We start from the raw sequence: 26010 nt of genomic DNA, 5'->3' as shown, positions 1-26010 counted from the left end.
AGAGAGTACAAAGAACCATTAAGAATTTTTTAATATCTTAGCATTGCAGTGAAACATTTGGTCTTTGCCTGTAGTTAATGGAAACTTGGAAATAAAGATTATGATGGAACAACAAAGAAGAAACAAAGCACACTCATCAGTCCTTTCCCCACAGTTAAAGAGATACATGATTTTGCACATGACCCTAGGATGTTACAGTAACACACAGGAGATGAGTCACAAACCACTTGTGTCTAGTATCTACAGCTCCAGTAATACAGGATATCTCCCAGTTATCTTCACAGTGAGCCTCACTTTATTTTACTCAGGTTCATAGTTTGTAAAAGTGCTGTGCCTTGTTTTTAAGATATTAAGAGAAGGAGACTTAGTAATCCCCTTGGCAGCTTGTTTCAATTGATAGGATCACCTTCATGGGCATGTGCCCCTTTCTGTTCCCCTACATGCCCATTTCTGATTTGGAGACTTCCATCAGACAAATTAGGTTATCAATACAGTGGTGAGAGGTAGGAATTAACAAGACCTTCTCCTTTGTCATTTCTCCTCCTCAAGGTATGTTTAATCTGTAATCCAGGCACCTTATGCACAAGCTAAAATGGATGCTCTGTGCTTATTATTTTAAATGCTTTTTTTTCTTGCTCTCAAATAACTCCTGTGGCTCTATGTGAACTGTTTCTAATAATACAGTATTTTTAAAAAGTTCTGGCACCCAAATCAATATACAGTAAGAGGCCCAGCAACACATTATTCTCTCAACTGCAACTATCCCAGAGTTTTAGTTTTTGTGATGGATTTTCAGCATGGAGAATAAATTAAAATACATAGTTTTTACACTTGCACACTACCTTGAAAACTAGTTAAAGGCTTCAAACAGTTATGAAGTAAGTCTATTTGTTCTCCTTTGCTTTGTATTTCTTTTGCCAGCTCTTTGACATGACTCCCAATTATCATGGATATAAAAAGATTATTTGCCTACAAGAACTGAAATTCTTTGACATGTATAGTCTAGAGGTATTCCATCTCTGGCTGAGACATGGTCTGCTCATACAGCAATCCTGTAAGAGCAATATCTGCTCTGACTCCCTGACACACAGCAGAAAGAAAGCAGTCACAAGTGTTCTCAAATGCTCATTCAGTAAGTGCTCTGACTGGCATGAACTTCACTGCAGTGAGAAATATGGGGGTTTATGGAATTTCTCTGGGTGGCACATCTTGAAGCAGTACAGCTGCTGAGAGGTCAGGTCACTTTTGCTTGAGAGACAAAGAAAGAGATAAACCATCCCCCATGTACTTTATTCCTGAGGTTCCCCAGGGAATAATCCAGATCTGGTTGATGTGTGCCCAAGGCTGGTGGATAATGGCTGCAGCTGTCTTGCCACAACAAGCTGCTCTCATTTTGGACAAAAGAGGAATGAACAGAACACTTCTGTCACTGTGGAACTGAGAAAGGATAGCTCTATGCATGGGTCTGAAGCCAACAAGGAGCTCAGAGTGATTCTTCAATCTGTGAAGTTGATCTTTCAGGAATCTGTGAAGGGCCCAACAGTTTTCACTTGAGTACAGCACACCAGTCAAGGTCAGGGCAAGCAACTCCATGACAAAGGTCAGCCAAAGGCACTCTGGCTGCCAGAGAGCATTACGCTCTCAAGGACTGTAAACAGGATGGACAATGCCAGACATTAACTGGTGCAGAAAGGTTGGAAGAGCAATCTTGTGCCAGGAACTTTTGTGCCATGTGCTTCCATTCCTTGCCATTGATGATGAAATTGCCAGCAGCTCTGGGAGGCTGCATCACACTAACTCAGGCCTGTATTTTCAGGTCCCAGTCTGAGGTTTTACCTGGATGGGATTACAAGAGGTGATCATGTCCCTTCTCACATGGCAAATGGGCTTTCATGTACAAGGGGGATGACTGCTATTAAGAGTAGGGTCTCTTAGCAGAGTTGGTGCCAAGGGTCTTTCTCAGATTTGATAAGTTTCTCTAACTTCTACTTTTTTAAATATTCAAAGGAACAAAGAGTAAAAGAACTAAACTTAAGGCTTGAGAACTAACTAAAAAAAAAAAATCACTTCAATTATGTATGCAGTCAAAAACACTACCACTGCTCTTTCCTATAACTTCAGGAGAACTTCTGGAAATAGAGGGAGGTCTGCAATTATCTCAGCCTTTAATTCACTTGAAAGCAGAGCAGGGAGATGTAGAGAAGGCAGGTGAATCCCCACCCCTTAGAAAGAATGCTGTTGTCTAAACAGATTGGTATCAGATCCTTATGTGTGCACACCCTAGAAACAGACACATGAAGACCAACCACTCAATAAAAACGCAACCCAAGATGAAATTGTCTAATTTTTTTTCTTGCCCTAAATTCTCTGGTTCCTTTTTTTCCTACACTTTTTGTTTGTTTGTTTGGTTGGTTTTGGTGGGGGGGGCGGATTTTGTCTGTAGCAATTAGGAACTTTGGACCTAGAAGCCAGAATACTGAAGTGATTGGATTAAACTCGATGGACTAGTTTCTGCTTGATGGAAATTAGCACAATGATAGTAATGTCTATTGTAGCAGGTGAAATTTCTGGCCTAAATCAAAACCTAAATATTTTTTCTATGTCTCAGCTACTTCACATGTCCTCAACGTTTGCAGTTGCAAAACTAGAAAGATTCATCTTCTGGAAAAAACTTTCCCTGCAACTGAGGAATAATGGGCTTTTAAGTTCTGTATCAGCCTGTACTGAAGTCCAGCACATAACATCTGATAGTGGATTAAAATCAAATCTAGAAAGCACCAAGCCATCCACAAAGATGACTTAGAAACCTTTTTCTTAATCATCCTTCTACTGACTTGTGCCCTCTGCTAATGGCTGGGAGAAAACTATATTTTAGCATTGGGTAAGTCTTTTGCCTTGCTCACACTGCTGCTAAACTTGACTTCCATTAAGATTCACTGTTGACATTCCTGAAATTCTAGCACAATTTATCTATTAAGTAGGGATTTTGTCCAATGCAAGCATAAAAGTAACTGTATTCCTGTTTAGCATTATCACTATCTTGACACTTATTTTTATTAGCACTGCATATTTTAGATCCTTCCCTAGCTGCTGTAGTATTTAACTATTTCTTGCTCTAGTTCTGTGGCCAAGTTTCATGGTACAACTGCAGAGGGTTATTATTGCAGTTCTCAGCAGGGTGCTGCTCTTACACAATGCCTGTAATACCTTTTCCCTTGATTAAGAGATGGAAGTTTTAGCTTTCCTGGTCATGCTCTGAGACAGCCTTGTACTAAAATTTGGAACAGTGACCTGGTGATGTCAACCAAAGGACCACTGTTTTTCTATGGAATGCGGAGCAGGGAGAGGCAGCATATGGCAAACCAAGTCCACAGGCAAACAATAGCACAGGTCATTCTCACAGAGGAAAAATTATTACTGACATGTGAAGTGAAGAGTTCCTGCTTACACTGTCCAGCTTTCAAGTTTCACCAAAAGGCAGACAATTACTTAAAAAATGACAAAGGGAAAGAGAGGTTGCTCCCATTTCCATGACAGAGCCATTTTTTTATATCACATAACTAATATTCAAGCTTGTTCCATACATCCTGAAATTAGTGGGACGTTCCTCTGCCAGCAGCTGCAGGATGGAGGGAGAAATTCTGGTTTGTGATACCAGAAAGAGTTAAATCTCAGACTGCAACCAGGGCAGCTGGAGAAGTGCAAAAGGCAGCAAACTGAACTTCATGCTCTAAACCAGCTGTTCCAAAGTTAACCAGGTGCCAAGTACCACAAGAAGAGTTTGGCGAGAGCCCAGGAGGATTTCTGCAGAGGATTAAATGCCTCTTACTGCAAATCTGACCCCTTTAACTAGACACATAGTCCAATTAAAATATCACAAGAGGACATCGTAGAAAGTGGTACTTGCCAGCTCCTTCATACACCAGAACTGTCAGAGCAAATGCAACTTGTTGATTAGTATGGGACTCTTGAGATGTAGAGGATGAAAGACAACACAGTAAAACAGGCTTCTAATATCTCTTTCCAGTAGTTCCCAATGTTCTATACTAAAGAAAGCATATTTCAAAGTTGACAAGGGTACAGAGCACTTCAGCTGCCTAACCTCAGCACGTCCCAGGGCACCAGAGACAGCGTGCTTGCACAAAACCCTGTGATGGGGAGTGTGTCTCTCACCTGATGGTATTATCTGAAGAGCCGCTCACTACTAGCCTGTCTCTGTACTGCAGACATGCAATGCCTCGTTTGTGGCCATTTAAGGTGCGCACAAATTCGCAGGTACTAGTGTTCCATACCTGTGACAGGAAGGGGGGAGGGAACCACACAGAGACAAAATTATTATGAAGAGACTAACAAAAGATGGTGTCTCTATGATAAATAGATGCATCCAGAATGTTCTTAATGAAGATACTACCATTAAGAGTGGGAAAACCACTCCTTTGATGACCTGTGATTATAGTCTGCAACCGATAGCAGGTTGGGTCACTGTACACAGAAGATTTTTGCCATGCAGTATAAAATTAGCTTCCAGGTTTAGCATTCTTGGGCTATGATTTTGTTTACAAACGATATAGATTTTCCTGAGGTTTAATGCTGCAGACTGGAATCATAGCAGCAACACTTAAGTTAAGTACCTCCTTAAGTATCTCCTATCAACTCACCTTCACTTTTGTCCCCATGCTGCCCTCTAACAACTGTTTAAATGACTGAACAGGTTATGGAAGTGGTCAAGATGAAAAAGAACACAGAAGAAAATGTTCTTTTTTAACTGCATCTGTACCTGGAACTGATTTTCCATAAGTTCTGCAAATGAGCTGCACCAGGTCAGCTGAGGAAGGACAAGTGCAAATGAGCAGGAGGAAGAACACTGCTTCTAAAGGAAGATCCTGCCAGGGGCCATCTTCCCTGTCTGATCACTGCTCTTTGCTACTAAATACCCCAGAGCAGCAAACAAGAAGCCTCTGAAACACCTCACCTTTATAGTTCTGTCACCTGATGCCGACACAATGTACTTGTCATCAAAGTCCACCACGTTGACGGCGGCTCGGTGCCCCACGAGCACCCTCCTGAGGGTGATGTCCGTCGGGGAGGCCATGTCCCACACGGCGATGGAGCGGTCCTTGGAGCACGTCACCATCATGCCGTTGTTGAAGCGCAGGTGCAGCACGGCCTCGCAGTGGTGGATCAGCGTGTTCAGCATCTCGCCCGCGTTCACATCCCACACTCTGCAGGTTCACATTTCAAACCAGACAGAACAGAGTTAACAACCTGCACTGCGAATTTTCTGCAGAGCCAGAGAGGGACAGGGACTGGTAATTGACTCTATAGTGATATTAGAGAAGCAAACACCACAAGTTATATCTACATCTATTAAATAGTTCATTAAAAAATGTATTAGATACACCTGTTGATTATGTGTACGTTGAGACAGTCCAGCAGCCAAAAACCCTGCAATGCAGTTAACACCATAAAAATATTGCACCCAGCAAAAAAGCATTCTTTAATTAAGGGAATTTAATGCTGAGGAAAGGTAGAAGACTGATGGCCTTTAAGACTGGTGTTTCTTGGTTGTGCCAGTGCATTATACACTTCATTTCCAGCCAATGTGGAGAAGTAAGTTCCCTGACAGGCTTCATTTTTGACCTCTCTCACAGAACTATCAGCTCAAGTGGTAATTTATACAGAAGCAGAAGACAAGACAGTTCTTTTCAAACAAATACAAGTAATTGCCACAAGTTGCACCATGATTTGCATTTACCCTGCGGTGCATCTGGTACACAGCTACATTCCAGGAATGCACTGAATACCCAAATTAAGACATAGCATTTATGTCAATTTAATGTTATTGGAACCAACTGTTCCAACTGAAAGATAATTTAAGATGCAAGTTAGAAAAAGGCTTCATACAGAACTTTTAGTACTTGAAATGAAAATTTTAAGCCTTAAAAATATTTATTTTGGGCTATTCTGTTGCAAATTTCTTTTGCCCTGCATAAAGAGATTTCTTTTGGCACTATCACACCTGTATCCCAGATACACTATATGAAAGCAGAAAATGGCTGTATCATCAGGCACATCAGATCTCACAGAAGTTAAAACTTCCTGCTGCCAATAAGGCAAGCAATAAGAAAAGGCAAGATGTGAGAAAGACTTCTAATGTCTTATTTTCTAACTTATGGAAACTAAAGTGCATCAACTTATAAACTCTAAATGAGAAGGAAAACCACATTCCAATTAGAAAATGCAAAGAAGAAAAAACTAAAGACCTGAGCCATTAACATACAAACAGTTTGCAGACAGGGTTGCCAAACAGAACAGGAGCTGGAGACCCACTGACTTCTTTGGACAAGTGCATCCCTGAGATCTCAGAAGCATTAAGAGCCCATCTGTACTGTCTATTGGATGAGGCCTCTCTTCCTGAGGAGACCCACGGATAAAAGTGATGCATCCTATGTGCCTCTGGGGTCTGCACAAACATTTATAGGTACAGTGGGAGACAAAGTATTCCTGGGCAAGTAGCCAGTCTGCAATTTGGCCTGCCTGGCCTGATATGGAAAATGACAGTGCTTGTTACAGAAATCAGCCTCTCCTTTCGCTGTTTAGCCCAGTGCAGTTTCCACATCACCTCCAGGCAGTCAGTGTTGCTGAAATTCTGGATTCCTATGAATGACAGGACCCCAAAACCTAGCAGAACTGCAAGACTGCATGCATCACATGTTGCAAATTCAATTTAATTAGCTTAACTATACAACTATTAGCTTAACAAAAGTAGTTTACACAAGCAGAGGAGCTTGCAGCCATCTGAATGCATGCTAATAGCTCCAGAAAAGGTCACCAATGCAGCTTTTTGGTCTAACTTCACTACATGAGCAGTGCTTGTACTCTGACAAGGAGGGGATATATAAAAACATGGAGAAGTCAGACCTTCCCCTTCACATCCAAGTTTATATTGCAATTCATTAACTCATTTGTGCCTCTATTTACACTACAGGCCTTACACTCTTTGGTATCCTCCAATATGACTAGTGAACTTCACAAATGCACAACATGCACCACAAGTGCTACCTTGAGGTGTCCATCCTTTTTCTGGAGACTTGAAGAAAAGCAAGATTAGAAAGATTTAATGAAAAGAAATATCATGCTAAAATTTAATTTAAAGTCATAGGATATCTAGTCATACACATTTTGTTAAAATTAAATGACAACGGACAACTAAACCTTCAAACTTGCTTTGAAAACCTCAACTCTTAAAAAGTTATTCTCAAAGAGAATTTATAACATTCTCAGGGAGTGTCAAAACATGCAAAACCTTGGTGAAATGCCAGATGGCCTTCCTAAGTCATCTTGACCTTGACTGGCCTTGGCTCAGATTCTCATTTCTGCCTGACAGCGATTTGCATGGACATCTGATAAGGACAGCACAATGCTGAACAACTTCATGGAACTGCTTGAACAGCACACATTTAAGAAGAGATCATTTCAGCAGCTTGCAAAGCTGAAATCTTAAGAGGCAAACAGAAAGGTGCAAATCACAGGCACACACCTGACTGTTGAGTCTGAAGATCCAGTAATGATCACCCGTTCATCATACTGGAGGCACAGGACAGAACCCGTGTGGCCGGTGAGAATTCGCTTGCATTCCAATGTATTCTTATCCCAGATCTAAGACAGCAAACATTCAAAACTGGACAGTTCAGTAAGGTTTTCATCTTTCAGCACTTACTGGTTTGACTAGACTGCTTTTTACTACAGCACATCTTCCATAGTGCACTTAGAAGACCTTTAGTGGCATCTGCAGAGTCTTCTACAGGCTCTTTGGTGCAATACATTGACATCTTTGATATTACTGGCTTTACTACGAATATTGGTTTTACCCTTCTCACTAGGATACAGGGCCCAGTAAGTACATAGCCTGTAATTACTGCTGGACAGAAACTCTGCTGGCGAAGCCTGTCTGTCTGAAAACAGGGTCTCTCTAGCCAGATAAAAGAGTAGCTGCTGTGCAGGTGGGAGATGGGGGAAGGGGAAGGAGAAGGCTGGGTTACTAACAAGAGACTGGGTAGGTGTCACTGAAATTAGGACACTATTATTTATGGCATAGGCACTCCAAGCCATTAGTATGCCATGATGGAGCATTCTCACCTTAATAGTATTGTCTCGTAGGCCGCTTACAATCTTCTGATCATCATACTGTAAACAATAAACCCCTTTGCTTGTCTCACTTCGGCAGTGGATCCTCTGTAAACTGTGCCTTCCACACCGCCAGTTCGACTCTATCGTCTTGAGGAGAGACAGGAGACAAATGAGATGTAGGAGAAAAAAAACCACAGAACTATCTCCCCTTTTTTTCTTTTGGTTGAGAAGGCAGCAGACACTTTTCTTTACACTTTACACCTGCAATCAGGCCCATACAATGACATAACTGCATTCTAGAATACATGTAATAAAACCAATTAAACAGACAAATGCTTGGAAAACATATCGTGGCTAAACTGGTCTGTGCTGTTGGGAACGGTGAGGAAGAAGTAATGTAAAAGCCTTTTTCTATCTCCAACCTTTAGCCCCTTGTGACTCAACAGCTAAATAACTGAAGAGAAAGTCTCAGTTGAGCTCTAAACGCATTTACAAACTTGTCACAACAGTGCCTGAGCATTGCTTCTGCCGTTAGGAAACAAGCAGAACATGCCATTTGCTCACACTGAATGCAAGGCAAACATGCTCAGCTGCTTCCTGTTTCCCTGAGTCTTAGGACTGCAGACTTCAGAAATGCACTTTCTCACTGCCTCAGTTCTTGATATGCTCCTGTAACAGCCTATTAGGTCTCACTGCACCAGGAGGAGCAAAGTACCATGGAACAGAGAAAACCAAGATGTTACAGTGCTGCTGTGATATCTGATCTGCAAATGGTAGAGACTCCACCTGCAAACAGCTCACTGCACAATCCAACTCATCCTCTGTCTAAAGGAGCAGCAGGATCTTTTATAAGTATCCCAGATCTACAAACTCCAGCCAAACACAGACATGCCAGATTTAATGAAATATTACACTGCAATGGAATACACCCAGAATTTCAGCATCATGAATAAATCAGAAACATTTGAAAAAAATAAAACTAAAAAACCAATAGTGAAACACCACGATATCTGGCAACTGTTTCTCACCTCTATGTCCTGTATAATTTTGGGGTAAAGTGCTCTGTAGAAGGAGTTGGGTGGCGCAGTTCCATCAGGAGGTTTATTTTTAAATAGATATTGTCCCCTGGAAGAAAAAGAACATTTCCATTGAACACAAATAATCTTTCAGCATTTTGGAGAAAGGTCCTCCTGGCATTTTACAAATGGATAACCACTGCTGACAGTTTCATGGTCAAACTTAATTTACTAAGATGGGATGGTTCCTTGTTTGTTTGCCCTGCAACGTTTTCAGTGTTGCATTTTAACACTAAAATACCCAAGAAAAATCTGTGTCTAGTAACTTGGGGAAGGGAAATAAATTCTTTATTATGGACATAGGCCCATTCAGCTCAGTAAGGGTTGACAGTGGTTCATGCTTGCAATTCTCACACACATTATCAGAGGTCACCTTTAAAATAAAGCATGCAAAGCAAAGGAAAGAAGCCAAGGAACCCTCAAACCCCCTACACATTCAAGGCTAGCTTTTATCTGCATTAGCAGAACAGTATCAGTGTGGGTACACGGACATTTTACTGCTACTACTCTGTGCTGGTAAGCAACACCTCATCTGTGGTGCCTCCCTCATCTCAACACTGATTTGGAATACTCATATCCCAAGCTAGAGTTTTGTTACCAAAAAAATCTGTAAACGGCAATCACTGCCTGCTGTGTAAAAAACTTTAATTCCTCATCCTGAAGTTAAGAAGCCACCAAACACGGTGTGGAAGCTAGTAAACCCCACCATGGGCGTACTAACTGCTGCTCTGCCTGGCAACATGCCTTGCAAAATGGAGAGAGGCACAAATGCCTCCGAGTGTAATCCTGGCATCAGAGGCACAGAGTTTACACTGGGCCAGCTCTCCACTTCTCCCTCCCTTGTTCCATTACAGCATAATTAATTGTTCAATACTTCCTTGTGCATTGCCTTCCTGTCCTTTCCATACAGTACACCTCAAAACTAATTTCAGAGACTGCAGCTGCTCTGATACACTTGAACTAGAGAGATCACAACAATGAACCAAAATCTTTGGGTTGTAAGGCAATACCAAACTACAGGACTGGACAAGCAAAATGACAAATGCTCAGGAAAAGAACTTTTGATACTTCTTTAAATCAAGAATTCTAAGTACTACTTGAGAGAAAGGTGCTTTCATGTTTGGACAGAGGAATTACCTCTTTCTTCAAATATAATGACCAGCAGACATGCATATGGGAATAAACACATGAAGATGGCACACACAAGATGCAGACAAGCCACTAACTAGACAGATGCCTATTTACTGTGATCCAGTCTGGAAGTGTATTCATGAAAATTAGTATTACTGGCCAAGGAAGATGAGACCCTCTTTTGAGATGCACAGAATACCTTGGAGACATCCTAGAAGACTTGGGGCAGGTCTAGAAAAACCTGTGTACAAGCCTGTGTGCCTAAAAACCTTTTAATTCTTTCTTACTTTACTAGCTAATGTAACACAAAATCTGGTTGCTACCTGTAAGCTGTGCTGTGCTGCATGCATAGTCAGTTGTTTACTGTTCAGCTGAAGGATTGCTTGGAATTTCCATGGTATCCCAGTAGCTGTTGTGCTGTGGCTCTGGGATAAAAGGAACTATTGTTTGCAGGTTTTGATGACCAGCCAATTCAATCAGATGGACACAAGCATGCCCAGATTTTGGGCTTCTGTTTTATATTTCTCTAAATCTGTGTAACCCTCACTGCTCCCTGACAATCTGCCAGTGAAGGCTGCCATGCTGCAAAACTGGGGGGGAGTTCTGTTGTAAATCATGAGCTGCAAATGCTGAAATCAGGCAGCTCATGTGCAAATTGAGGAGCTGTAACCAAGTAACACCAGTTGTCCATCATTCTGAACTGTCCAGTTAGTAATCTCCTTTTGCCATGCATAGAGCTAGCACTGATTACAAGCTATGAAGTTCTATATGGCACAGATGCAATTGCACTGGGTATTTTCTGTCTGCATCTACTAACCACACAGCTCTATCTGTTCACCACAGAGATAACCAGAGGGCAATTTGAAAGACTTGGGCACAACTTGTTCTTGAGTCAAAGTAACCTGCAGCACATAGCACAAACCTGAAGAAGAGGTGCAGTAACAAGGTGACTGTCCTTGAGATGAGAAGCAAAATTTTGCACCTGTTTTTTGGAAATGTAACGTGTCTGTAAGACCAGTATTTGGTGCTAATGTTATTTCTAAAGTGTGGAGGGAGCAAACCCCAGCGATGCCTCAGCAGAAGACACTCAGCTGATTACACCATACTCCAAGAATGGAGTATGGGAATTGGGAAGGGTCTAAACAGAGAAAACTGAAAATAGTAAGAGGACAAGACAACACATCATTATGGTTGGCTAGTGCAGGCAAAACATAGGAAACATGCTCATCTTCCAACATGGGAAAGATAACTTTCCCATGAAAGGAGAGAATGAGAAACTGTCCTGTTTATCTGTGCAGAATAAATGTAACAAGTCAAACTGTAGCTAGGAAGACAGCCTAGATAGCAGGAAAACCTCTCAAACACTGAAGTTAGAAAGAGTAAAAAAGTGAAACCATCAAATTCCTTTCTCAGGCATTGCTTGGGGAATCTCCATCAGTAGAAGATTTTAAGAACAAGTTAAGACAAAGATTTGGGATGATTTAGGAAAAATCTGTCTCTTCCTATGGGAGACAAAAAGGACTAAATGACCTCTCAAGCTCCTCTTAGGAGCTACTGTGACTTCAACAGTAGGGAGAAAAAAATTGAAATCCCGGAGAGAATAAGTCACTAAAAGAAATGCAAAAGTTACCACTGTCATGCTTGTGTTTATTTTATACTCTTTAAAACACTGCACTATTGGAAGCAGATCAAAGTAGTATTTATTTGTAAAGAATGTCTCATAATCCTGATTTACTTGCCTTTACTTCCTGAGACAAACAGTAAAACAAAATTAACCATAAACCAGGAGTCTTTGTTTGCAACTCTGTATCTTTTTCTTTTTAATAGCAACCAAAATGCCTGAGCTGTCACTTTTATCTTGTTTATGAAATATTCATACCCAGTTTCCCTTCTGCCAACATCCTAGGGACACCCTTGGAAAAGAAAATTATGTATTAAAGGGTGTACCCCTGAGAGAGAAAGTTCTAATGAAATGTTAGCAGAGCAGCTTCAAACTTGAGTGAGACCTACATTGTAGTAAGGCTATTCCAGATGATTATTAACTAATCTATCTGCATTTCTAAAGTCCCCTATTCTCCATGGTACCTACCCTCAGCTTCCAGTTTGAAAATTAAACAGATATCTAATAGTGAAAATCTGCTGAGGAAAACAAACAGGCCTATCAGGAAAGAACTAATTCATAGCACATGCTCCCCCACTGCCACTCCTGAAAAAGCTTTTCTGCTCTGAACTGCTGACCGGTTTAGGGTTCCCCTGAGGCACACACAGCTTCTTAATTTGAACTGAAAGACAGCTGGGTGTAAAAATCTCAGTCTGTATCTCTCACTTGTCACAGTGGGCTAAGAGCATGATCAGAAGAGGAAGTTGAGGAAAAAATCCCCCACATTGCCACATAGCCAAATGTGGCACCTAACTCCCCAATGGCTGATTTTTGGTGTAAGCAACTGTCAGGTTTGGAACTAACATGATGTTTCAGGTTATTCCAAATTTCATATTTGAATAACCCTCTTCAAATATGGTTTGAAACACACAATCCCTGCTGTCCTGAATGGGGGCAAAAGAGGTGAAGATTCAGTTTCCTTACCATCCTCTCCTCTCTGACAAACCCCTCCACAGGGAGTCTGTCCTGACCATTCTCTCAATGAGCTTCTTCCACAGCATCCCATCCGACGTCACCCGGTACCACTCCTTGCACACCAGCTCAGCAGCACACAAAGATTTGGCATCCAGGTATGACAGAATGTTCTCAGCAATGTGATCCAATCCCCGAGCTGGGGGAGAACAACAACACAACAGAAAAACATTATTTGCTGGACAGACAACTCCCCCTGCTAGTACAAAGATACACTCTCCTTCCATCTCCTCTTCTGCATGCAGAGCTGGACAAAATGCACAGAAGAGCATTTGAGGCTAAGATCAGGAGTGAACAGTGTTATCCAACTTCCTTTGGATATAGCACAACAAGTCATTAAAAATAATAAAGAATCCAAGAAGTCATTCCAATCTACTTCGATGGGTTTTAGCACTAGGGGGATATTCTATGGATGGCATTTCCAACTCAGCAACGCAGCCCCCAAAATCTCTCTATATTAGGACCATTTCTCATCTCACTGCTACAGCTGTTCTCATGTTGCAACGGCTCAAAAGCTGTTTTTGCTAAAGCAGTAGCTTTTAAATGTAATGAAGAAAAAAATATATATTCCCAATGTGTGCCCTGAAGGGTAGTGGTACCTTTAGACAGGGGGGAGGGAGGGATATGCAGATGCACAGGCACGTCAAGAGGGAAGGAGAGGCTGTGAAAGGAGAAAGTGAAGCAGGTTGCTAGTTTCATTTATTTTAGTGGGTGAAGGAAAAATACACGCCAAAATAATATAATTTGCAAATATTTTCCAGTGTGAATACCAGGACTGGCTTTACTTCAACATGACCGGAATGAAATGTAAAGCAATTGCCTGGTTAGCACCAAGCAGCTCAATGAAATGTCTACATAGTGAAGGTTATGCTGTATTTCTTAACTGGATAGATGTAGTCAGTCAAAATGTGCCCTTACCAACTCAAATTTAATCACAATCAAGACTTCAGGAAAACAAGATGCCTTTTAAATGAGAAGCTGTGTAAATACAGCTTCTCTTGAAGGCTGTTTAGTTCACAAGTGAGACACCACCAAGAGATTATCTCACTTCACAGGTTAAATTTCATACGCTTTGGGAAAGTTTAGACCACATCATCCCTCAGGCATAATGTTCCATCCAAGCAAAAATGAAGCATTGCAGATTGGTATTACATGCATCTTTCTTCTGGTTCACATTTGGGACAAAGTTAAATACATGTTTTCTTGCTTTTAAAACAACAGCCTAAAAGATCAGGCCCTGCTTGTGAGAGGGTAAGAAAAAGCAGTAAGTATATTTTTGCAGTCACATGTCTGGACTTTTGCAAATCCAAACTGGGTGCAACCAGCTGACTTTGATTAGAGTTCATGACACAAAAATGGCCCAACCTTTTTTTCCTTAACAAAAAGATCTCAAAAGTATCTCCCACTGCATGAAAATGAGACAATTCAGCATGCTTCTCCTGCTGCTTTTAAATATACTAAACTTAGAATACACGTCGGGCCAGATATTCTGCTCAGCATTTTATGCTTCAATCTTTATGTAGAAAAAGCATGTGAGTGATACCAGGCACAACCAGAGAGTGGAGAAAGAGGTCTGACATTTCTTATCTTTAGAGATGCATCATCAGCCTTTATTATGTATTTAATCTGAAGAGACATGTACAACCACTATTAAAAACCAGAAGTGTTTGTAAATTTAGATTGACTTCACAGCAAATTGTGGAAAGAGGAAGATAATGGTTTAGTGAACATGAACAGGAATTTGCAGGAATTCCACAACTGGCAGGGTAGACATGGACATCCTGTTGCCCAGTTCCTGAAGCTTTGTGTGGAAATGGCAGATGGATTTCCCAGTCTGTGCTGCTTCCAGCAGGCTCACAGACATTTAGAGACCCACCAGGACACTTACTAATGCCTGCCTCCATAGAATCTTTATAGGTGGCTTTAAGTCAGCAGCATCACCAGATGAATTAATTTTATATATGGGGAACAACTGGTGGTTTTAGGAAGCAGGGCTACACTGCAACACATGGGCACAGTAATCTCCACCCATGTGCCTTTTCTATTTCATCAGGAGTTGCACTTTAGATCTTGGCTGCAATAAGGTGCTGTAACTACTGCCATGTCCTTAAGTCATCCTTTGCCATTGATACTAGACCCTTTGCAGCTAAAGGATACTAATGGTTTGGCCTCACCTCCTCACATTTATGACAAGTGGATGGGCAGAGCTATTCTGGCCTGGTTGCAAACTCAATTTTATTATTTTGTTTCTTAGGAACAGCACAACTCACTGAGGCATGTATCTAACAAAGCATTGCTTCCTTAAAAAGGGAAAACTCTGCTCACAGAAGATTTTGTTAAATGGATGTGAAACACGATTAGCCCTTCAACCCTCTGAACCAACAAGAATGTTTCAGCTATTTCACACATGAAATCCTTATCAAAATTACTTTCCTCATAAAAAATGTTAAATAGCTTGAAAATGCAAAGCAGAAGCCTTATTTTTTCAGAAACTGAACTAACTTTGTTAAGTACACAGTTAAGCTGTACTTTTCAAACAATCTTAATTCTGTTCAAAGCACTGGGAAAATAACCTGACCCAACTTTACTCTATATTAGTAACACATACCCATGATCTGAAATTACCTTTAATTCTGGTCATTCCTTGGGACTGTGCTAGGAGGACAGAGATAAGATGCCTCATGATTTTGAAGTAGCTTTATTGTTTTATTCACTCAAGGGGGAGAGCAGGAGAGAGAATGAAGTAGTAAAAATGAAACCAGAATACTGAACACTTGAGAATTTCAGAAAGCTAAAAAATACTTTCAGAGTTTAGGGGTTTTTTTTCATTATTTGACTTAATTTAGAATTTTGTGTTCATCATCTTTTTCTAGGCAGTTTCTTACCTTCTTCCCTTCCATTCCCTTCACTAGAACCTGCTTATACTCAGGACATCCTGCACAGACTGCAGAGTCTGCACCAGTGCAATTCCTTGCCTTTAATTTTCTCCCTCAGAGTGATATTCACTAGGACACTTGCACTTTGTAAATATGCAAATTGATGCACATACATTATTTACATACACATTTCCCCCAACTATTAAAATACTCACATATTAACTGCTTGATTCCTATTTACTCTGCATTCTGATAGACTAAAATCAGCTGCTTCCTGGGCAACTGGGAATAGACCAGTAACAAACATGGTACGGCTAGGAAATTTGGAATGTCTCTACAAGTATTTATAGCACCTGCCCAAAATTCTCAGAAAAAGCCCTGTAGGAAGAAATTAACCAAGAGCAGTGAGATGTGTTGATTTCATGGGGTGCTTTCATGGGGTTCCCTGGAGAAAGACCTGGAAAAATTGTGTAAGCACCTACATGTATACTTCCACTTTAATAGTGGGGAAATCAATGCAGTTTCCAAACACTTCCTATTTTTCTGAAACAGAGCAGCTCCACAAGTTATAATGCTGCTCCAAGTACAAGAAGATTATTGCCACTGGACTACTAAAAACTAAAATAAAGCAGGTACTTAGCATAACTAAGATTTTTTTTTTTAATGCTACAACAGCCATTTGATTACTGGGCACAATGAGCTTAAAATCCAATGAGTCTACCTATTTAACTTCCTAGCAAAACTCCTGCAGTGTCTTTATGCTTTATACAATTCACAGTTAAACATGCTTTTTTTTCCATCTTTTAAGGCTAGAATTTATATTTCATGTTGAGAACTCCCTTCTGAAGAACGATCAAGTGACTAGATTGATCAAATTGCCAAAAGTTCAGCACTTGTATAAAGGTATCCACAGAATAGGCTTTTGGCAAGAAACAGCTCGCTTCAACAGGCTGTTTAGAGACAACACCTGTACCACTTCTTGCTCAGGTCCCTCTCAAACTAAGGACATATGGCATGGGAATGCTGATCTATTAAGAATCTAACTATTTATCTATCTACAGAGGTATGACCTAATGGTCTGAAAAAATATGACCTAAAGAGCCAGGAATTTATGTCTGGTTCTGAAATTCTATTGCTGTATATATCTGATCTTTTACCACCTTACTTTTCCAATCTATAAGACAAGGGGGATATAAAACTGCATGTACACTACTTTCTGTGTGCATTCTGTGAGATCTGCCCAATGCCACATCTGAGAATAGCTGGGATAATATTTTCAATGGAAAGCACTACAAAGGTGTAAAAAGCAGAACACTTCCACCTCTTGCTCTTATGCCCTCCATTTTCTATTAGCAATAAACACATAATCAAAACAATGGCTTCAGGAAGTTATTTCAGTAGGAAAGAGAGACAAATATCTAAATAAGAAAAGGGAAAACCTCAGCTGAGCAACCAGAAAGAGTAGTAGTTTTAATTTAAAAAATTTTGTTATTCATGCATCGTTGCGGGCATTAAGAGCACAACTACCTGCCCTGTGGCTTGGGATAACTACCCATGCAATACAGAGATTAGCTAGCAGTTACTCCTAGACAAACCATGATGGTGTTAGATCATGCCTTGACATACAGTAGGAACACAAATTAAAATATTATGAAATTTCATACTGGTATAGGACTTTTTATTCAAAAGCTATTATCTGCTTTGCAAACTGACCCTACAAGAGACCTCTCCAGCAGGGTAGGGTGGAACAGAACAGTTTTTTGAAAAACAAGGAGCAAGCTCCCTCTGGCTGCAGAAGTACCTGGCAGTGCAGTGATGAAGTCCCGCTGTAACATGGGTTTGAGGTATGAGTTTATGTGTCCGTGCTGGTAGTGACACATCTGGGAGATGAGGTGCTCCACAAACTCCACCTGGTCAGACTCGGACCATTGTTCAAAGTACTTGACGCAGAGCTCCTTCTCCTTCTCATAGCTTGCAGACAGTTTTCTTTGCTTGGGCACAATCATACTGGAAGTGCCATTGGCAAGTTTTGTCTGTAAACAGGAAGGAGAGGAACAACCCAAATAACACATGTGAGAAGAAACACAAGCAGTTGTACAATTTCTTTTCGGGGGCAGACAACAGAAGGCAAAAAGCACTCTGACACACGAAAGCTGTCAGACCACAGATCCCAACTGCTGCCATCAGCCTGAGTGCAGCCTGCAGGACAATGCCCTGCCTCGTGCCAGAGCTGCACACAAAGGACTCTGGTCACACAGGAAACCTTCAGCAACACTTTAACATAAACACAACTTTATTTAACACGTAGACAGTAAAATGCATTTGGATTTCTAATGTACATATACCAGTTACTTCAATGCACCTACAGCAAATTGCATTTGTACTCCGTTTTTTTTTTCTTCTGAAGAATGGATTGCTGCTAAAATTCATAGGGAATGCATGAAAGGGATGAAAAAATTGAATTACACCTCGAGAGCAAAGCCAGCTAAAATACACCCTGACATTTGGTAAATACTTCTTTCACAGAATAAAATATTTTCAACTTTCTGAGCACTGTTAATATCTTGTCAGAAGAAGTCAGCTCAAAGAAGAGTTTCAGGGACAAAGCAAAACATTGACATTTCAATTTACTACTTGATAGTAAGATATAAATTCTGCTTTCTAAATTATTTAACTGGAAGAAAAGTCTGCATTTTGCATTGCAAGGGTATCCTTTGTCAAAGTAAGATTAACCATTTGCTGGGAAATTATTTTTCTTATGCTGGTCAAATAGTTTCTATTTCCTGCTGAAAACATGTGATTTTCTCTTTTTCATTGCAACAGTTTAACACCAGACCACATTATAATAACAGTCAATATCATTACATCATTTTTATTGTCAAAATACACACAGAGCTTCTTAATTAATTATCAAATAATTAAAAATAACTTACAGATCTAAGAACACTTAAAATACTGAGGTAGGGATGCCTTATTTTTTTTCTATGATAATTCCAAGCATTGACCTTGCCAGAGGCCCTTATTAAATTTAAGGGAAAAAAATGAATCCTTAAATCTCTCTGCAAAGATATCTAATGAACTAAAAGAAATGCAACAATTAATTGATTTAACAGGAAAAGGAAAAACAACAAAAAAACCTCTTTTTAGCAAGTGCCAAAACAGCAGGCTATTTAGACACCACAAAATTTAGTCACCAGTAGTAGATTTGGAATGCAGAAGTTTCTCATTTCTCGGGAATAAATAACTCCTGAACTTCAATACCTCCCAATCCCAACAGGAATCCTGACTTTGGAACACCAAAATTTGAAAATCTGACAATCTACTTAACTGATCACCATATAAATTTCATTTTCTTAGAGATAATGCACCTAAATACTATTTTCAACATTTCTAGACAGCTGGATCTTCCTTTGGTATAAAAAGACAGTAAAGAGCTGTGATTTTTAACAAGCAGCTCTTTTCTATTTCTGGATTGCAGTTTGACTTAAGCTTCTTTCAGAACACAGAGCATGGTGATCAGATCAGGAGTGCTCCATTCTGCAGCTCAATGTTTTCAGGTTTATCCCCACTCCTCCCTGCAAATGTGTGGCTGTGGCTGCGTGTGGCTGTGTCCAGCAAGATCATGCAAGACAAGGACAGCGAGTTATGATTTCATTCAATCCTCACGTGGACAGCATGACTGCAAACAAGTCATAGAGCCAGTACTGGGCAGCAGGAAAGAAAAACTCTCTCTTGGGCCAAGAGAAATCACTAAAGGGACTGTGGGCATCAAGTCCTGTGTGTGAAAGACTGGAGCTTTTCTAGCAAAGTCTCCAGTAGTTAAGGGCCTGGCAAAAGATGATTACCTGTGGAATGGACTGAACACCTGTGTTAAGGGATTCTGGTAATTTTTGCTGCAGTTAAACTGCCTGCAATACAGGCATCCCAGTAAAAATATTGGCTTAAGACAGTGGGGAGATACTGTAACCCACAAGTTTGATCTCATTTAATTTTTCATTTTGTTTGCTGTGCATCTTACAAAAACAGGTTGTCTCTACAAAGCATTTATTAAAAGCCTATGCAAGTGACTTTTAATTTGAGGGACTCTGAAGTCTGCCTAACATGCTGAGCCTGGGTGGAGCACACAGCTCATGTGCAAAGCCAATGAAGGGGCAGCTCCTTGCACAGGGTGACACCATGTTCTGGCCTTTCCTTGCCTTCTGAACATCCTTCTCCCAGCAGCTTTCAACTCCCAATTACACCTAAAACATTGGTTTGTGATATCAAACAGAAGCTGCAACATCTGCAAATACAAGTCATGGCTTATGTGTGTGCAAATAGATGGCTTAGAAGGGACAAAACAATTCATTCTGCCTGAACACAGGCTTCTTGGATAGGAATAATGAGTAAATTAAAGAAGCCATTGACCAGCACTTTAAACAGCTCTGGAAGTGAAACTCCAGATTTATAAAGTAGTTCTGCTAAGAAAAGCACGTTACAGTGTTTATGTCCAATTTAGTGGACATGAGAACACCATATTTTTGAGGTTCATACTTCAGCTGTATTCTTATAATGTCACTTGAGACCTAGTCTGCACCCTTGCCTGCTCTGGTTTTGCACCAAAAGGAGTGAGCATAAGCCCAGAGTGTGCCCAGCATGGCCTATGGTTTGTGCCAGCAGGGGACCAAGGGGACAGGACACGCCATGAACACACCAGCTCTGCAGAGTAGAGACAGATAAACTGATAGGGCTCTCAAATCACTCAAACTACAGTTTAGAACAAAAGTTCCAGAATTTTAATTTAAAGATTCCTGAAAATCCACTGGCAGAAAAAAGGCCTATTACAAAATAAAGCATCAACAAAACAACATCATCAATCATGTGTATTATTGAATCATCTACAGCCTCCTCCCTCTCTTGATACAACAATCAGGCCTCACCTGATAAAGAAAAACCTGTTCCACTTGTCATCCACACTGCTAGGGTAAATATCCATCCAAATACACTGCTCACAATCACATTTTCTAGAAACTTCACTTCCAAAAATGGCAAAGAAGAATAAGCACTGGTAGCTCATCATCTGGGACGAAATTTGGGTATAACAGAGCAAACTACTAAGCTGGAACAGATGAAGCTTTCCCAACTCCCTTTCCACAAAGGCCTGTGTGTGAAGGCTGAGGGGTGCCCCAGCTGGCTCTGGGCACCACGACTCATCTGCAGGAATGGCAGAGATGTCCTCTGACAATGCTGAGCTGAGCTCATAAGCCAGGAAACCCAGGGGACTGAGTGCCTCAGGTTGGTACTAGCTCAGGGATCCACGTACCATGCTCCAGTGCAGCCCGTAATTACAAGACCATTTCTCCAAATGGCTACATTTAACACAAAGCACATTTGTATACCCAGTGAAGTAGAAGAGGACTAATATATGAAAGGACTTTAATCTAAATAATGGCTTGCAACTGTAGGAAGGTGCAATATTTCAACACAGATAAATAAAGACTGGATAAATCTCCTGCTTTGCATATAAAACAAACCAGCTATGGTAAATCACAGCTGTAACCCATATATGATAACCAAGGTTACTTTTGGTTTTGTTCAGTACAGGGGACCACGGAGTCTCCTAAAGCACAGAAAAAACCAAAACCAAGCAACTTCCCTGACTGTAGTACAGCAATAGTGTTTACCCACCAACGTGAGTGGTCACAACTTTTATACATTTTTAAAAAAATTACATCCTCTAGTCACTGCAGAGGACTTTGTTCAGGCACCTTTCACTGGGTAGATGAATTCAGGTTTTGTGCTACTCAGTGCAAGATGACATCTCTTCAAGTCAAGGAGAAACTGCCTCCTAGAATATTAAGAATGGTTTAAATGATCCCAGCAAGGTTTGGCACCTTCTGAACCTTCAAGACATCTTCACGCTGAAGCTCTGAAAATACTGAGAGAGCTTAGACCACCACTGCAAATTTCAGTTTCTCCATAGATAAAAGGAAAGGCCTTCTCTTCCACAGTCCAGTACCAACAGGTCATACTGAGTTTCCTCCCTCCTTCCTGGACTCACTGGGACTACAGGCTCTGACACAGACAAATGTCCTTTACTGCTTTTCTGCAACTGCAGCATTTCACCTCCAATTGCTTGCACCGCCCGTTGTGGTTAAGTCACTGATCTAGACAGAGCCACCTTAACAGGAATTTTGGATGGGTCTTAGTGAAGGGGAGGAAAAAGAGGACATAATGTTTAATTATAAGAAATGATTGAAATAGGCACAGACATACCCCGGGTGCCTCTGCACTGCAGCAAGCTCTAAACTTGTTATCGTTAATGGTTTAAATTTCACTGTGCTAATCATTTCAGGACACAAGCCTTTCTTGATAATCTAATGAATTATTCCAACATCCTTCAGCAAAAAAAATCCTCCATGACAGCACTAATTACAAGACGTTTTCCCAGTGCTTATGTAAAATATGACAGAGCAGCAGCTTAGGGAATTGCAGAAAACTGCTTCTAATTTCCACTGAGAAACTGACAAACACCTCTCTTTCATCTCTCCCAGCTCTCAAGTAAGATTTAACTTTCTCATTTAGTTAATTACCGAGTGAGGATCATCATTTTCCCGGATCGGAGCGGCACAGAGCCTTTATCGTGTTAACTTGTGAACTTGATCGATGGCTGCTGCTAAAACTTAATAACTTCACCCCCTGGCAAATTGTAAGATAAATATAATAGGAGAAACTCTGACAGTAAAAACCTGCCAGAAATGAGCGCTGTGTTTATGTTTCTTTGCAGGCAGCAAAAAAACAACCGACAGCTTATTACTGGGTGCGTGTTACTTATATTTAAAAGACTCCAGGCAGTTAACTTTCTGCGTACTGTTCAAACTTTACTCACAAGATAAAAGACACTGGGGGAAAAAACCCAAGCAAAGGAATGACAAAGAAAGGAACCACAGAGGTGTATGTCCAGGGGCCAAGGAAGGTGGGGAAAGACAGGAGCTTCACAGTGGAAGCAAAGTCATGCTTGCCTCTATATCCTGAATATTCCTCAAGATTGACCACATTAAAAATGTGCACAACTGTGAATCCAAACTTTTCACCAGAAGCAAAAGCTCAGGAATTCTGTATCAAGTTAGAAGCATGTGGGAAAAGCAGAGGGATTAAAAAGTACCAGCATGGCCATAGGATGATTTGGTTTGATGCCTGAAAAGGTGTTCTTAGCCAGAGAACCTCAGCCCAGCTGAATTTCCCAAAGTTACTTGGGTGGCCATGGAACTGTTTGCTACTGCCCTTGATGAAGTAGCACTCGATGCCACAACAATGCAACCACAGCAATGTAACAAAAATGGTGAAACGGAGCTGAGGTATGTCAGCCCTCCATGCTAAAGGCAGAGATAATTATATGAGAATACAGCTCAAAGGGTGTTTTTTGCATATCCTAAAGGCAGTAACACCATAATTAAGAGGATACAGGTTCAGTTTCTATGGCCGGCTTCTTCTTTTTTAGGCTTGCAATGACCAAATGCTGCAAAACTGATTGCCAGACTGCCAAGGCGAAGCAGAGAGGAAAGAAGTTCCTTTGCAGCTCCTCACTGGCAGCTCTCTGTAAAAGAACTCCTTTGCTTTGAGAACTGGGGGGTGGTGAGGGGGTTGTCTCACCATAAAAAACACGATCTCATGAGCCATAGCACCTGAGAGACATGAGTAGGGCAGCCAGCTCCTCATTTTTCTCTTTTGCAGGATGAACCTGCTTTTCCAGTGTTTGAGTTGACAGCAAGGCTACAATGCTAGGTCATTAAACAACTCACTCCATTTACTTTTATTTTAAAAGCTCAGTTTAGAATCTACCCATTTCTGTCTGCCTCCATCTCACATAACAGCCTCTGTGAGGTTAACCATGGGTTTAGCTCATATATGGACTTACTCGCTCAGTAGTGAATTACTTTCCACGCTGCAAAGCTCACTGAAACATTCTGAAAAACGAACATAACCCAGAAGTGGATGATCATCAATCACATCTGAGAGTCAAAAAGAAAGCACCATGAAAGAAACCACAGCATCTCTACTGTTTATTTTCAAGAGAAAATTCAAACACACATACTGAAATTAACAGCACCCTAGGAACTAGCAATTTTGCTTCTCTGGAGCTTTAGGCTGCTTGTCCACATCTGGTTTCTAATCACACTGCAGAAAAGCTTTGTAAGAAAGGATACATCTAGATGAAAGATCACTGGAATTACGCTGGACACAGCAGCCCAACCTGCTGCACTTTCTGAAATCCTGGGAGGGCAATAGTTTTCAGAGGTACCATCTAAGTACCTGTGATATGGTGTCAGCCTGGAGGGCACCTGGCTAAGGATATTACCTCAGATACAGAAGAGGGGGAAAAGGCTGATTTTGTTCAAGGCTAAGAAAAGCTGCAGGCACCAAAGGAGGAATGTGGGGAGTCTCTCTTGGGACTGGGAAGATAGGACTGAGCCATGGGCACTTGCACACAGGCTATACAAAGAGCAGCAATAATACCTTGCTGGACAAGATGCTCCCCTCCCACACTGCTACACAGTAAACAGCAACAGGGAGGAGATTAAAAAACTATTCTTTTAAGCTAATACTTAATGTTTCAGACAGGCTAATAAAGTTTAATTGTCTGGAATCTCATACCTCTTACTGTAAACTTTCCTTCGATATAGGTCTCCCACCTAGATTTTAAGTGTGGACAAAAACCTCCAAAATAAAATTTCTCTGATGCCAGCAATGGATGTGAATTGGGAGTCCCTCTCCTCCTCCTCATCTCCAAGTTGTCTTTGCAAATAACAAGCACTGATGAGAAATCTGCTTGCATCAGCACAGCACTGGCATATGTTACTTTCCCAAACTATGATCCCTGACCAAATGCCTATCTAGACATATGGGGGGAGGGCAGGCACCATCACTCTTAAAGGGACAGATTTCAGAGCACACCTTTCCCTAGCTGTAAAGTGATCATACACTAATTTCAAAGCAGACACTCCAGTAACAACAAATCTCTTCCAGGGGAAACCACCAAAGGAAATGCTTTCTTCCTTGGCATAGCTACCAGAACCACAGTTGAATTGCTGGGACCATTACATGTTATTACTGTTAATGGAGGGAAGGAATATTCACATTATGACTTGGAGAACCAGTCTACTGAAGTCATCAGGTAATGGCCAGTAGCAGCAAAGCACTCATTTATGTCAGGGAGAGGCATAAGTAAACAATGCTCTAAGCAGCAGTTACAGTTTTCTGGAACAGTTGCTTCTGGTTTTAAAACACTCCAGCATGATCTACTGCCTGAGTGAAGTCACTCTTAATGGGTGTTACTGTTGATTTCCTTCTTACTTCATGTGCTCCCCTAACACAGAGAAAGGCAGTCAGGAACAGGTAGATGGACTCAAGTGATTCAAAACATGGCTGAAGTAAAAGAGAAGACTGACACTACTGTGAACAACACAAAGGGAGAGAGAATGACTGTAAAAACCTGTTATTTGCTCTCAATAACACTACTGAGATTTTCCAACCACTTGGTTCTGCCTATGTAAAACTCTTAGCACCATGAAACACAAGCCCTCCAAGATGGGTTACTCAGTAGTATTTTCCATCAGTTTTTTTCTTAGAGATGCATTTTGCTACCAACAACAAAGAGGGCATAAGCACACCAAACTACTTGGCCAAGGCAATGTGAGAGATTCACAACTGGAAGTCAGGAATATACATGCTGGGTATCATAATATTTCCCAGCTACAGGAGTATACATATTTCCAGGCATACTGGAGAGATGTAAAAAACAAAAACCCAGCAGCATTCTGAAGAAGCACAAGATTCATGTATGTGCTCTGCTCCCATTGCAAATGTACTCCTTGGATCTGCTGGAGGAGTTGGCTACATGAGCACTCCCTAACCTATTTCAGTCAAAATAAGCTTGTTAGCAGAGACCTGCTATTTAAACTGTCTACACTAAAACACCTCATCTTAACTGAGAGCAGGTTTGCAGTTTTGCTGACAGATCCTGGAGGGCAGCAACTTGCAGCAGCCAGGTGAAGGCTGCATGGTATTCTTTTCCACCAATACAGCCAGATCTAGAAGAGGACATCTCAGCAACTCACACTGGCTGATACCAATACTACTGCTGTTAGCAGCTACCACAGAGGCAGCTGCAAGTGGACAAATCCAT

General features: G+C 41.0%; 1 protein-coding gene across 8 annotated transcripts in view; it reads right to left on the bottom strand.

Annotated features, from left to right (window-relative positions):
• Positions 1-26010, bottom strand: part of BTRC (beta-transducin repeat containing E3 ubiquitin protein ligase) — a 115234-nt gene that overhangs the window by 5675 nt on the left and 83549 nt on the right. For all 8 annotated transcript variants that reach the window (XM_064716182.1, XM_064716180.1, XM_064716177.1 and 5 more), the window contains 7 exons: positions 17647-17878; positions 12922-13108; positions 9159-9255; positions 8140-8277; positions 7541-7659; positions 4973-5222; positions 4174-4292 (listed from right to left, as the gene is read on the bottom strand). In XM_064716182.1, coding sequence (XP_064572252.1) covers positions 4174-4292; positions 4973-5222; positions 7541-7659; positions 8140-8277; positions 9159-9255; positions 12922-13108; positions 17647-17878 — 1142 coding nt within the window. The remainder of the gene's footprint in view (positions 1-4173; positions 4293-4972; positions 5223-7540; positions 7660-8139; positions 8278-9158; positions 9256-12921; positions 13109-17646; positions 17879-26010) is intronic.

This window comes from Zonotrichia leucophrys, chromosome 6 (assembly GCF_028769735.1).
Source record: "Zonotrichia leucophrys gambelii isolate GWCS_2022_RI chromosome 6, RI_Zleu_2.0, whole genome shotgun sequence".
In the NCBI taxonomy this organism is placed as follows: domain Eukaryota; kingdom Metazoa; phylum Chordata; class Aves; order Passeriformes; family Passerellidae; genus Zonotrichia; species Zonotrichia leucophrys.
Note: the sequence above shows the minus strand (reverse complement) of the source record. Positions and strands in the feature narration are given on the sequence as shown.